Genomic DNA, 12307 nt, shown 5'->3' on the forward strand with positions numbered 1-12307 from the left:
CGTGGTTTGTGGCTTACGGCATCTTCACATGCTGCTTGTCCTGGCAGCGGCTGGCAGTGACTCCTTCTGCCTTCCTGTTCTTTCTTTTCTCCTCTCTGTTAGTCACGCCTATACTTCCTGCCTAGCCACGGGCCAATCAGGTTTTATTTTCTAACCAATCAGAGCAACACATTTGCCATACAGAACATCCCACAGCACACGGGCATTGGATTCCCCGGAACTGGAGTTACAGGCGGTCATAACGCACCTGATGTGTGTGTCCTGGAAACCGAATCCAGGTTCTGTGCAAGAGCAGTTCATGCTTTTAGCTCCCGACTCATCTCTCTGTCCCCATAGTTAATAAATTTTCTAGGCTAGAGGTATAAAGTTCCACTGTGGTAGGATGCAGAGTAATCCTCTTTTTTTTTTAAGGTAGTTGTAGACACTTTAAGTTTTGTGTTTCTAGGTGTTAGAGTTGCATGTTTAAACACTTCTCTTTGTGGTTTTCAGGTTAACTGGTAACAACCATGTAACTCAAATTCCAATATGAACATTTCTCCATTATTATTCTCTCCTTCTGCTCAGTGATAATGCTGGAGACTCACCAGCATAACACTCTGTGATAAGAGGAAAATTCTAGAACTTGAGTCTAAGTAGTATTCTTTATTTACTTGTTTGTTTTTGGTTTTTGAGACAGAGCTTCTCTGTGTAGCTCTGGCTGTCCTGGAACTCACTCTGTAGACCAGGCTGACCTTGAACTCAGAGATCCACCTACCTCCGCTTCCCAAGTGCTGAGATGAAAGGCGTGCACCACCTGGCCTATATAGCATTCCTAAAGTGAGCTCAGGGTAATAACTGGTGATGGGCTCATTTCAGACAGGCCCCTCCAGCCTCCTCTCTCAGTTAGCTATTGGAGCACTCTCCGTTCTTCATTTTCAGCTCAAAGTCAGAATGTTCTGTTTGCAGGAGAGGCCAGAGCACAGCCAGCAGCGACTGGCCACATCCTAGTACCACGTGTGCTCTGGCTTGGCGATGTGCAGCAAGATGGCCAAGTCTCCAGGCTTGTAACGGACAGATATACAAGTGTACCCCCGACTTGTTCCCCCAGGGGGATCTATAGGAAGAATTAGAACTCTTAGTTTAGCATTTTAATCAACGTTCCAAGAGTGGCACAAGAAGGAATCTATAAGAGATTCATAGATAGGGCATAACTGCATGATAACATCTACAGGAGGAGGTACGGGACCCCAACAGCTAGCCAACTGTGAGAAAAGCTAGCATGCAAAAACAGTTATATAAAATAAAAAAGAAAAGATGGCTTATTTTACACAATGATGACTATAACTAAGGGAACATGTCAGCCCTACTGCTATTCTAGATTACATTTTATGCAAATTAGGAGTTACCATGTCCTCGAGACAAGCACTGCTGTCTTCTAGAAGCCTGTCATAGTAAACATGCAGATTGACAGATCTGTAAATGTGTAGTGTGCAACCTGCCCCGCTGTGGAATAGGCTCCACCTGGGTGTTTAATGAGCCTTTCAAAGGTCTTGGTTGATTTGCATGAAATTCAGTTCCAGGTTGCAACTAGCCTGCTCGCCTTATTTTATCTCTTGCTCATCTCAAGTAGCCTATGAGGTGGTTTCTATCTAAAATTCCTTTTAAAAATTCAGAAGAAGGGAAAACCTGGGTAGGGAAACTAAAATGAGTAAAAGTGGTATAAAATGCATTCAGGGCTGGAGAGATGGCTCAGCAGTTAGGAGCACTGGCTGCTCTTCCAGAGGACCTGGGTTCAATTCCCAACACCCAGGTGGAGTTCCAGCCAGCTTTAACTCCAGTTCTAGGCACATGACAGCCTCTATTGGCCTCTGAGGACACTAGGCATGCAAGTGGTCCACACATAGACATGCAGGCCAAACATCACTCACAAAAGTAGAATAAATACATCTTCAACAAATGCAGTTCCGTATGACCCCCAACCATGGAACTACAGTTGTTACATCATAACTATAATTTTGCTACTGTTATGAATCATGATGTAACTATTCGATATGCAGAATATCTGATACATGACCCCTGAGGGGGTCTTGACCCACAGGTTGAGAACTACTGATTTACAGGCTTACGGAGTCTAAAAACCATCCTGGAAACCACACTGTAGAGGCGGGAACCTGCTGGAGCATGCTCTCCTCTGACTTCTGTGTGCATACCTTTGAGTGCACACACAAACACAATCAATAAACGAATGTAAAAAAAAATTGCAATAAGAACCTTTTCCACACTGGAGACATGCTGTGGAGGGGGAAGTTCTCATGCAAGGAGCTTTTGACTTCCAAGGTGATTCCCAGACCTGCTTTCACAGTTGCCCAGAGCACCTTTCAAACAAGGTTTTGGGGAACATGGTTAGAAATCTCGCAGGACATCTGGGGAAGCAGGCGGGAAAGAAAGTAGCTGTATGAAATCTTCCAAAGCGGCTCCGGGCATGCCTTTGCGGGTCAGAAGAAGCACGTCCATGTCGCACAGACACTTTGACTGCTGCTTGCTTGACTTCTAGAAAGGACGTATGCGTTTCTTGTGAACACAAGGCACCCCAAGATAAGAAGACAGATAGAGCAGGGGATGGACATGGCCATTTCCTCGGTGATTGGAGAAAGCTACAGACTTCAGGTGAGCTGGGCTTTCAGCAGGAGGGCTACCTCCTCGCAAAGGGACGGCTTCCCTCCTGATGGACCGCCCTCTCGGTGGGCAAGGCTGCGGCCATTCGGGCTGCGGCTGATTCTATAATGTCCACGATGGTTTCGTGCTCCGTGTCATTGAATTTTTTTCTCTCTTTCAGTTTGATTTCCAGGAAGTGGTGAAGAATTTTTTCCCTCCAGGAACTACAGTGCTAAATGGAGAGAATTTGAGCTTCGCCTATGAGTTCAAGGCAGACGCCCTGTTTGATTTCCTTTACTGGTTTGGGCTCAGCAATTCCACCGTAAAAGTGCACGGGAAGGTTCTGAACTTGACAAGCATGAACCCAGAAAAGAAAGAAACGATCAAGTTATTTCTGGAAAAAATGAGCGAACCTCTCATCCGAAGGAGTAGTTTCTCTGACCGGAAGTTTAGTGTCACATCTAGAGGTACGTGGCACACTCTCAGGGTGTGGGAACGGTGGCTGGCTCAAAAGGTGGAGAGTAGAAGTGTGAGCCAAGTGGCCACTCACTGAAATGTCTCTAGACCGAAAAGAACAGCGACACCCTGGCACAGGCCTCTAGTCCCGGCACTCGGGAGGTAGAGGCAGGTGAGGCAGGTGAGGCAGGTGGGTCTCTGAGTTCAATGCCAGCGGGTCTATGCAGCAAGTTCCAGATCAGCAGAGGCTACATAGTGAGTCCAAAAACAAAAACAAAAACAACGGATACCTGCAACTTGGGGAGGGAGGAATGAGGTGTTTGTTAGCCTAAAAGAGCAAAGGGGGCACAGTGGTGTGCACCTGTATTCCAGCCGATTGTGAGGAGGAGGCAGGGGGAGGCCTTGAGTCCAGGAGTTTGGGGCTAGCCTAGGCAACATGGGGGGAGGGGAGGGGGAATCCTGTTTCAGACAAAAAGAAAAGAGAAGAAAAGAAAAAGGAAGAGAGATACTGTGCGTTTTCTGACATACCAGTTATGTGATGCAGCAAAGGCAGAATGCTAATTTAAATAAAAAATATTAATTTAAATATGTAGGCTCACTTCGGCACGCAGGCTTAGACTGTCTCGGGAGAGTGCCTCCTCCCCATTGCATCTGTGTGTGCTCCGGATAACAGAGCCGTCAGCCAGCTTGCGTGTCTCCGTGGCTGTGGTCTCTGTCTTCACGGTGTGTGTGTTCAGAACGGTTCTCAGACACTACAAGAATAACTCCTGGGAAGGTTTCGTTTAACACCCTAACAAGACATATGGTGGGCTTTGGTTTTGAAAGGCACGTGGCTCAGGCAGATGGCTTCTTCCTCTGTGAGCGGCTCTCTGAGCTATGGCGAGTCTGGGCCCCAGAGCGCTTCCAGAATCAGGGCTCTGGTGGCCGGGTGCAGCAACCTCCGGCCCAGGGCCCCCAGCGCTCCGCAGCGCAGATGTCAGCCGGCTAGATTAATAGTATTTAATGGCAGTTCTTTCTTCCTTTGTGTGCAGCAAGAGTCCTTACTCAGGGGCTTTTTATCCTGGAAATTGTCGGTCTCTCTCTCTCTCTCTTTTCTCTCTCCCCCTCCCTCCTGCGCTCGGCCTCCCTCATTGCCCCCCCCCCTCTCCTCTTTCTCTTGTTTTTCTTTCTCTCGATCTCTGTTTCTCCCCTCAGTTTCTGTTTCACTCCCCACCTTGTCCTCACCCCACCCTGGGCTGTCTTAGCTTTATCTCTCTGCCTTACATCACAACCCAAAGCTTTGGGGGTGGTCTCCCCTGGCTCTGGCTGTGCCGCATTGGCCTGGTCCTCTGTCTCACCACCGTCCCCAGCATCCTGGACAGCATTCCTGACTCTCCCTCTGTCCTGTTTCCTGCTTGGGGTTTCCGCTAGGGCCCGTGTGGTATGAGAGTGTCACCCTTCCCAGAAAGTTTCCCCTGAGCCCGGTCTAGGGCCTCCTCAGCTCCCGAGCCCTGGAGAGGATGGTCCCTGGGAGTTGGCACAGCTATGGCACACCTGCCGTGCCGGCACATTGCCGAGCCTGGCACCGGGCTCTCGGACTGACTGGCGGCCCAGCAAGGCCGCCAATCTATTCTGTCCACACCAGAGGCTGCCCTCTAGCTGGGAATGTAACACAGTAATAGAGCACTTGCCCGGCATGAGGGAAGCCCTGCTAGATGAATAAACCAACCAAGAGCCGGAACCTGACCCCTGACCTCTGGCCTCTGTCTAAGCGTCTGTTCCCCCCATGCCTGCTGTTCACCTCGGATCTCCAGCCCACAGGAAAACAAGTAGCAGTCATAGCAATGGTGTCAAATTAACATTTTTTTTCCCCTTTGTGATGGAGTCTCACTATGTAGCCCTGGCTAGCCTGAAACTCACTCTGTAGACCAGGCTGCCCATGAACTCACAGAGATCCACCAGCCTCTGCCTCCTGAGTGCCGGAATTAAAGGCACATGCCATCACACCCAGCCAACAGAAATAGCACTGATAAGCAAAAATCAGCACATTTCTATTTAGCTTTTTGAGTGTCCCTGTGGAAGCCAGGATTCTCTATTAATTGCTGAAATGGCTATTTTGGATGAGCTTTAAAGGCACTTTTTCTTTCTGTAGTGATGTGATAACGAACGCCGTATTTACTGTGTTTCTAGGTTCAATAGACGACGTTTTTAACTGCAACCTGTCACCCAGATCATCGGTCACGGAGCCGCTGTTGGCACAATTATCATTCCCGAGTGTTCTGGAATCTGAAGAGACATCCAGCCACTTTATCTGATGGGTCTGAACGCTCTGGCTCTCGTCCTCTGCCTGGAGCCTGTGGCAGGCAGCAGGCTGAGGGGTGAGAGCAGGGAGGAGGGGAGGCGGGCACTCCCATCCCTTTGCCAAGCCCTGGTCCTCCAAGGTTCTCTAGGGGGCCCTTTTTTCCCATGTCCCTGGGCATGGTGCCCTGGCTGGTCCAGTGCAGCTGCCTTCTGTCGGGGTTTTGATGATGGGATGGAAGGGCTTTGTCCCTATGGCACAGGGTGACATTGACATTGAACACTTCTCTGAAGAACCTGAGAAATTCTCAGGGGCCTGCCACCCTGAACTTTGCTTAACACCCTGGCACTCTGGGGACTTTTCTGGCAACTTCTGTGGGAAGCAGGCACCTGACTGGGATGTTAACCCTGGTGCTTCGTGGGTTACGGAATGGTCCTCTGCTTGGGACACACCTTGAGGCGCACTGACCCAGCAAGCCTGGGGTTAGGCGCTTCTCTTGCAAATGTGTTAGGCAAAACCTGTACTGTATTTCTCTGGGAGACAAGTATGGTTTTCATCCCACCCATGGGAAACCTTGAGGACATTCAAGCTACTACAGGCTGCTGAAGGGTCTGCAGGATGCCAGGATGAACCCGGCCTGGGATGCGAAGCCGCCGTGTGGTGCAACCATCAACCAGCGACAGGACCTGTCCTCTGCCCTGCAGGCATACCATACAAGTGGGCACTGGAAATTCGCTTTTAGCAGTCTTTAACACGAGAAGAAAAGCCCGAGGGAAGCCGGCCACTGCCCAAGTACTTCAGACATCAGCATATGTTCCACCTCACGGCTCCAACGGGATCCATTGAAAGGAAAAAAGTATCCAGTCTACACGTAAATGCTTATGCGAGTGGCCAGGCATGGTGCACACCTGTATCCCAGCACTTGGAAGCTGGAGGCAGTGGATCAGGGCGTCTAGCTCATCCCGGGCTACATAGTGAGTTCCAGGCCAACCTGGGCTATTAATGCAGACGATTCTGTCTCATAAAAACAAACAAGTTTCACATTTGTGGATCCCTGCAAATAGTCATAAGAAGGCAGATTCATGGGCATTGTGTATCCTTTTTTTCTATCCTTTAATAACATATTCCCCTGCTACATATTTTGATAATACTACTGATGGACTGACGTTTGTCTCTGAAATGTTATCTAGTGCATGTGCACGATTAAAACTTTTCTTAGCACTCAACCTGTAATTGATTAAATCTGTGGCCAAAAAGGTACGGGACGGCCCCTGGAGGTCTGTGGAACCCAGCGGGTTTTCTTTGTAGTGCGTTAAATGTCAGCACAAGCGTGGTTTTCGGAACCACTTCCTCAAGAAGACACTTAAGAGCAAGGAGTATTTGGAGAAAGAAAATTCAGTTTGTGTGGAGAAAAGAGGAGCTAAGTGCTCCTTCACCACAGGAGGATAAACCCATTATTAAATTCGGTAAAAAGAAAAATAGTAAGGAATTCAAACCAGCTCTCCACCAGTGGAAATAAACCAGTAGTGCATAGCAAGAGTTAAACTCTTCCCCAAGGAAATGAAATCTCCATTCATAAGACTGACAATTTTCTTTTGAAACTGAATTGAGAAAATAGCCAGTGGCACCCCCAGGAATGGACTGGAGATCTGGGGGTGATAATTTCATCATTAAGATTTCTTAGTTGATGCCGAAGTCACTCACTCAGTTATCACCCCCCAGAGTTTTACTCTGCCTGTCCAAAAGCAGACAATGATAGTGTAATTTATTGGCAAATACTTCAAAGAAGTAAGATTGGCAAATCTATAACTTGGTGATAGCTCCTCCTGGCTGAAGGAGGCCGCAAGCTGGGCACACATGTGGCCTGATGTGGGCAACCTGTTCCCACCAAGGCTCATGTTGAAACTTGATCCTCAGGGTCATCTCTTCTTGAATTTTTATCAGCATATGTTGATTACACATAACAATGCATTTTAATCATAATTTCATGCATGTCTGCAACACGTTTTGATCACGCTCACACACCTCTACCCTGCTCCCGCTCCTTCTACTTTCGTGGCTATTTTCTGGAAATTTCTACCCAAAGACAGTGATTATTCTAGGGCTCCTTAGCTGCCACAGCCTCAGGAAGGTTCAAGGCCTTTGACGGTCCCTCAATTCCACATCACCGAGTTGGTCCTTCGGGCACCGGCCAGGCCAAAGGTAGGCCTGACTTTCAACAGATCCCACAGAAGGAGATGCTCTGCTACCCAGAAGCAGGTCGTCTATGAACGGATTAGTGCTAGGTTCCACACGGGCGAGAGGGCGGCCCCCTTTCCAGCCGCACCCCTTTTCCCTGGGCGAATGGCTCTCCGTACCGGACCCCGGTCCCGAAGCACGGTGGGGACCTGCCAGTCAGTTCCACATGTCAGCTTGGCTGAACCAAGGAGCCTAGATTTGGTCAAGCATCACTCTGGATGTCTCTGTGAAAGATGAAGCTAATGTGGGTGGATCTCACTTAGTCAGTTGGTGTTTAAATACAAAAGACTCCTCCCGAGCAGGAGGGACTCCCCAAGTGATGAGGAGGGCCTGTGGACCACAGTGCAGGCTCTTTGCTGAGTCTCCACCTACTGGTTCCCCCTAGGTGGTGCATCCAAAACCCTGTGCAATTCCTTCAAACAAACCTGCAGAGCTGGGTGTGGGTAATCCTGGTGCTCAGGAGGTGGATCGAGAGCTCATAGCTTCGGAGCAAGCTCAAGGCTAGCCTGGGATGTGTGAGATCTTGTTTCAAAACAAGAAAATAACCAAGGGGGGGGGGGAGAGAGAGAGAGAGAGAGAGAGAGAGAGAGAGAGAGAGAATGAGTTTCTTGCTCATCAGTTTCTAGAATCTTAACACAGAATGAACCCACAAACTGAGATAATGTCTTAGGAGTTCACAGACTAGCTAGAAAGAACACAATGTATTTTTTACACATTCCTTGATACAAACAACACACACTACCTAGTAATAGTGTCAAAGAAGCAAGGCCGAGAAGCTCACTCGGTCTCTGTGATGGTTACTCTCAATTGTCAGCCTCATAGGGTCTAGAATCACCTAGGAGACACTTCTCAGCTTGCTTGGGAAAGTTTATCTAGATTTATCTAGTTTATCATTTAGGATAGGAGCCCCCACCCCCCACCCCGTGGTTTGGGAGCCTGGACTGCACAGAAGGAGAAAGTTAGCTGAGCACAGACGTTCATCGCTCTCAGCTTCCGACTTCAAATGCAAACATACCCAGCACCAAACATACCTAGCAATCTCATGACTTTCCTGCCGTGATGAACAGACGGCCGAAATAAATCCTTACTTCCTTCAATTGCATTTCTCAGGGGTTCCGTCACAGCAGCAGGAAAAGCAGCTGAGACAATATCTTTGTACTTAGAGTGGTGGGAAAAGACTGTGGACTGGTTTTGACCGGCTCTGGCCTGTTCTGGGCTGATGGAGTGGCCACCAGAGGGCCATTCTTCACCCTTCACTGCTTTCCTCCTTAAATTATCACTTCAACTCTTCCCTTCTCTCCTTCCTTTCATTAGGTGAACTCATAATCTGTTCTGTATGGCTAGAGCATTGATCCTCAAACTTCTAGTGTGGGTCAGTGTACGTGTGTGTGTGTGTACTTGACACAAGCTATGGCCATTCCAGAAGAGGGATCCTCATCTGAGGAAGTTTCTCCACCAGATTGGCCTGTGGGGCATTTTACTTATTAATGACTGATGTGGAAGGGTATGGTAAACTAAACCCTGTCCTCTCCAAATTGCTTTTGATTGTGGTATTTGTCACAGCAACAGAAAACAAAGCAGGACACTGTGACTCTCAGACTAAGAGGCTTCTCTCCAGCATACCCCCTCCTCTTCCTGGGCCCCTCTGCTCTCCTGAAGCTCTCAGCTCATGCCTGCTCCTTACTCTTGACCTATAAACTTGACCGCTTCTCTCTTCTTTTTAGTAGTAGCGTTATCACTGGCGTGCTATGTTAAAATGCAGAACACTTTCAAATCTTTCAATCATGCTATTGGTTAACAATACATTTACATACTACGTCAGGTTTTATTTTTTTTTCTGTTATGTATCAAGAAGTCTTATGGGCCACAAGAATATATTATAGAGATTCAGCTATATATTAAAGCTACACCTAGAAATTCCAAGGTATTTTTCTAGAGGAAGCCATTTATCATGGAATATTTGGTGTTATTCAGTTTTTAATATTTCTTCTGCTATGAAATTCTGTGGGCCCACATACTACTAGACCATACTGGCAAACAGTTCAGCTTCTCAGATGCTGATCCTCTCTCTAGGTAACTAACTCCCCTGAAGAGCCTAGGAGACAAGCAGGCTGTAGATGCATAGCTTTGCTGCTTGTACAAATGAAGCTCAGACCATCCCTTGCCTTCAGGCCTAGTGGTATTCCAGAGATATTGACTGAGAACAAAGGAGGTTTTTGCATATCCAGGTGGAGTAAAGAGTGAGGCAGAATTCCTGGTGGCAGAGAGTCACAGGGTGAGGAGAGGAAGAACAAGGCAGTTTTTCTGTAGATGGTGGACAGAGCTACATACCGGAGAGAAGAGAGAAAGGCAGAGATTTAGTAGGTGGTAAGGCAGATCTCTCGTAGAGTTTTCTCAGAGCCAGGAATAAGGAGCAAGGAAAGAAAGATGGAGGACGAAGGAACCGAGGACGAAGATCAGGTCAAAAGCACAGGAGCTTCCTAAAACTATGAGGACAGGGAAACTAGGCACAGAGAGGAGCTGAGTGTGAGGACGGGGCTGAAGCTGTGTAGACAGAATTTTGTCCTAGAGGAATAAAGTAAATGGATAAAGAGCTTGGTGTACTTAGATTCATTTCCCAAAAATAATTCTTGTCATTCGTGGTTTCTCTTCTGGGCCCTGGGAAGAATGTTACTAAGGCTGGTCCTATAATAATATTTGAGAAAGAAGTCCTGATTTCATTTGATAGCCAGCTCATGGCAATCCCAGGTCCTTTTATTCTGATCTTAATTTCTGACGTTAACTCAGATTATACATAACACTCACACAATATATGTAGGTTATAGAATATTTGTGTGTGTGTGTGTGTGTGTGTGTGTGTGTGTGTGTGTGTACATATATGTGGGCATATAGAATGGTACAAATGAGGCCGCAGACTTTAAGAATACCTTGCTGAAAGTAGAGGCAGCGCCAATACAAATATAGAGTAAGCCACTGCAGATGATTAGAGACTAGTGAACCCAGCTAGGGGTGTGTGGAGGTGAGCAGAGTAGAGCCACAAGGTTACGGAGTCCAGCTGAACCTCAAGGTCACTGGATGGACAGAGAGATGGACTGATGACCATGATTTCAGTGGCCCGGTGAGGACAGGAGTTTGCTGTTCATGATGCCCTTGATATATGCACTGGGTGGTGAGATGACAGGTTAGTGTCCTTGTCATCCAGCGGTAGGCATCCTCCTTTATATGTGGCTCAGGTGAGAGCATTTTATCCTTTGTTGGCCTGGTCTGCATGATGAGCTCTGCGGCCTGGTTTTTCCGATATGGCTTCAATAGGTCCATGTCCCTGCTCTTCTTGGTAAGCTGCACATTTAGGTGTAAGCTGTTCATCAGTGCCTCCGAGGGGATGCTGCCTAGGTCCTGGGGTTCACAGCCAGAGTGAGGGGCACACTCATTCTGCTGCAGGATTTGTACCTTCGGTGATGCTAAATGCTGCTTATAAAATGGGCAAAGCCCAGCCCGAATGCTTCATGCAGTACAAAAGTAATCTGGAGCCGGGAGCAGCCTGATGCCCCTCGAACCTTCTCCCTCCCTCCCCGTTGGAGATTCACAACCGGACAGCTGTGATTGCTGTCCACTCTATCATCATTGTGTTACCACTTCACGTGAGTGTGTGTGTGTGTGTGTGTGTGTGTGTGTGTGTGTGAGTGTGCTGTGCCGGGAGAGACTTATGACAACGGTGTTCACTGGAAACAACTGAAGGACTTTTTTTTTTTTTAAAAAAAAATTCACCTTCTTTATTGATTCTTTGAGAGGGTCACACCATGCACCCCACCTCTGCTCACCTCCTGGTACCCCCATCCTCTCCCTCCACCCTTGCAGCATGCCCCCCAACAAAAGAAAATTCAAACAAAACAAAACAAAGCAAGCAAATAAACAAATAAAACCAAGAACAAAACAAACCAAAAAAAAGAAGAAAAGAAAAAAAGAGTTTAAAAAAAAAAAACCACCTCTTTGTTTCTCCTCTTTCTTGCCTCTCCAACACCGCTTCCTTGGTCCTGGTGCCATTAGAATCCTTGGTGCATCATGTAGTTTACTCTTTTGTCCCATCAGCTGACTAGCTGATTCACTCATTGCAATGAGCCACTGGTTGGTTCAAGGCCTCTGGTCTCTGGGACACCATCATCCCTGAAACTCCTCTGGGATATCCTGTGGCCGCCCAGAGTCATGGAGGTCCTGTGGGTATTGTTCCACAGGACCAGGCCCTTCACGAGCTCCAGCAGGTCCTAGATGGGGTAGATGTTAGGGTGGGTCAACCCAAGGCTTGGCTGTGGGCCGGGGTGGTAGCTGAGCTGGTCAGTCCTGGCCACTGGAGCCACCCGCCTCAGGTGAGGGGATAGAATCAGCTTCCCTCTGCCCCTGCCCTCAGGGGCAGTTGACTGTTGCCTGTGGTGAGGGGTGGGGCCATCTCTCCCAAGTGCCAACTCTCCCTTGAGGGTTGGGGGCAGCTCAGCAGTGTCCAGGGAGAGGCAAGGCCAGCTTTCCCTGGGCCAGAGAAAGGATAGGGCTGGCTCAACATGGTCATCTGATTTCATCTCGCATGGTTCCTATACGCCCCTGAGGTGGCATGGGCCACAGACATCAACACAGACCCCAGCCGCAGCTGGACCACGGACCCAGCCCTGGCCCCCAGCCCTGGCCCAGGCATCACCATGGCACTGGGTA

General features: G+C 48.3%; 1 protein-coding gene across 2 annotated transcripts in view; it reads left to right on the forward strand.

Annotated features, from left to right (window-relative positions):
* Medag (mesenteric estrogen dependent adipogenesis) overlaps positions 1-6594 on the forward strand; it is an 18276-nt gene extending 11682 nt beyond the window's left edge. For both annotated transcript variants that reach the window (XM_028878073.2, XM_037198387.1), the window contains exons 3-5: positions 2534-2646; positions 2816-3101; positions 5260-6594. In XM_028878073.2, the coding sequence (XP_028733906.1) occupies positions 2534-2646; positions 2816-3101; positions 5260-5384 (524 nt within the window). In that variant the 3' untranslated portion in view covers positions 5385-6594. The remainder of the gene's footprint in view (positions 1-2533; positions 2647-2815; positions 3102-5259) is intronic.
* Positions 6595-12307: the final 5713 nt, after the last annotated feature.

This window comes from Peromyscus leucopus, chromosome 23 (assembly GCF_004664715.2).
Source record: "Peromyscus leucopus breed LL Stock chromosome 23, UCI_PerLeu_2.1, whole genome shotgun sequence".
Classification (NCBI taxonomy): domain Eukaryota; kingdom Metazoa; phylum Chordata; class Mammalia; order Rodentia; family Cricetidae; genus Peromyscus; species Peromyscus leucopus.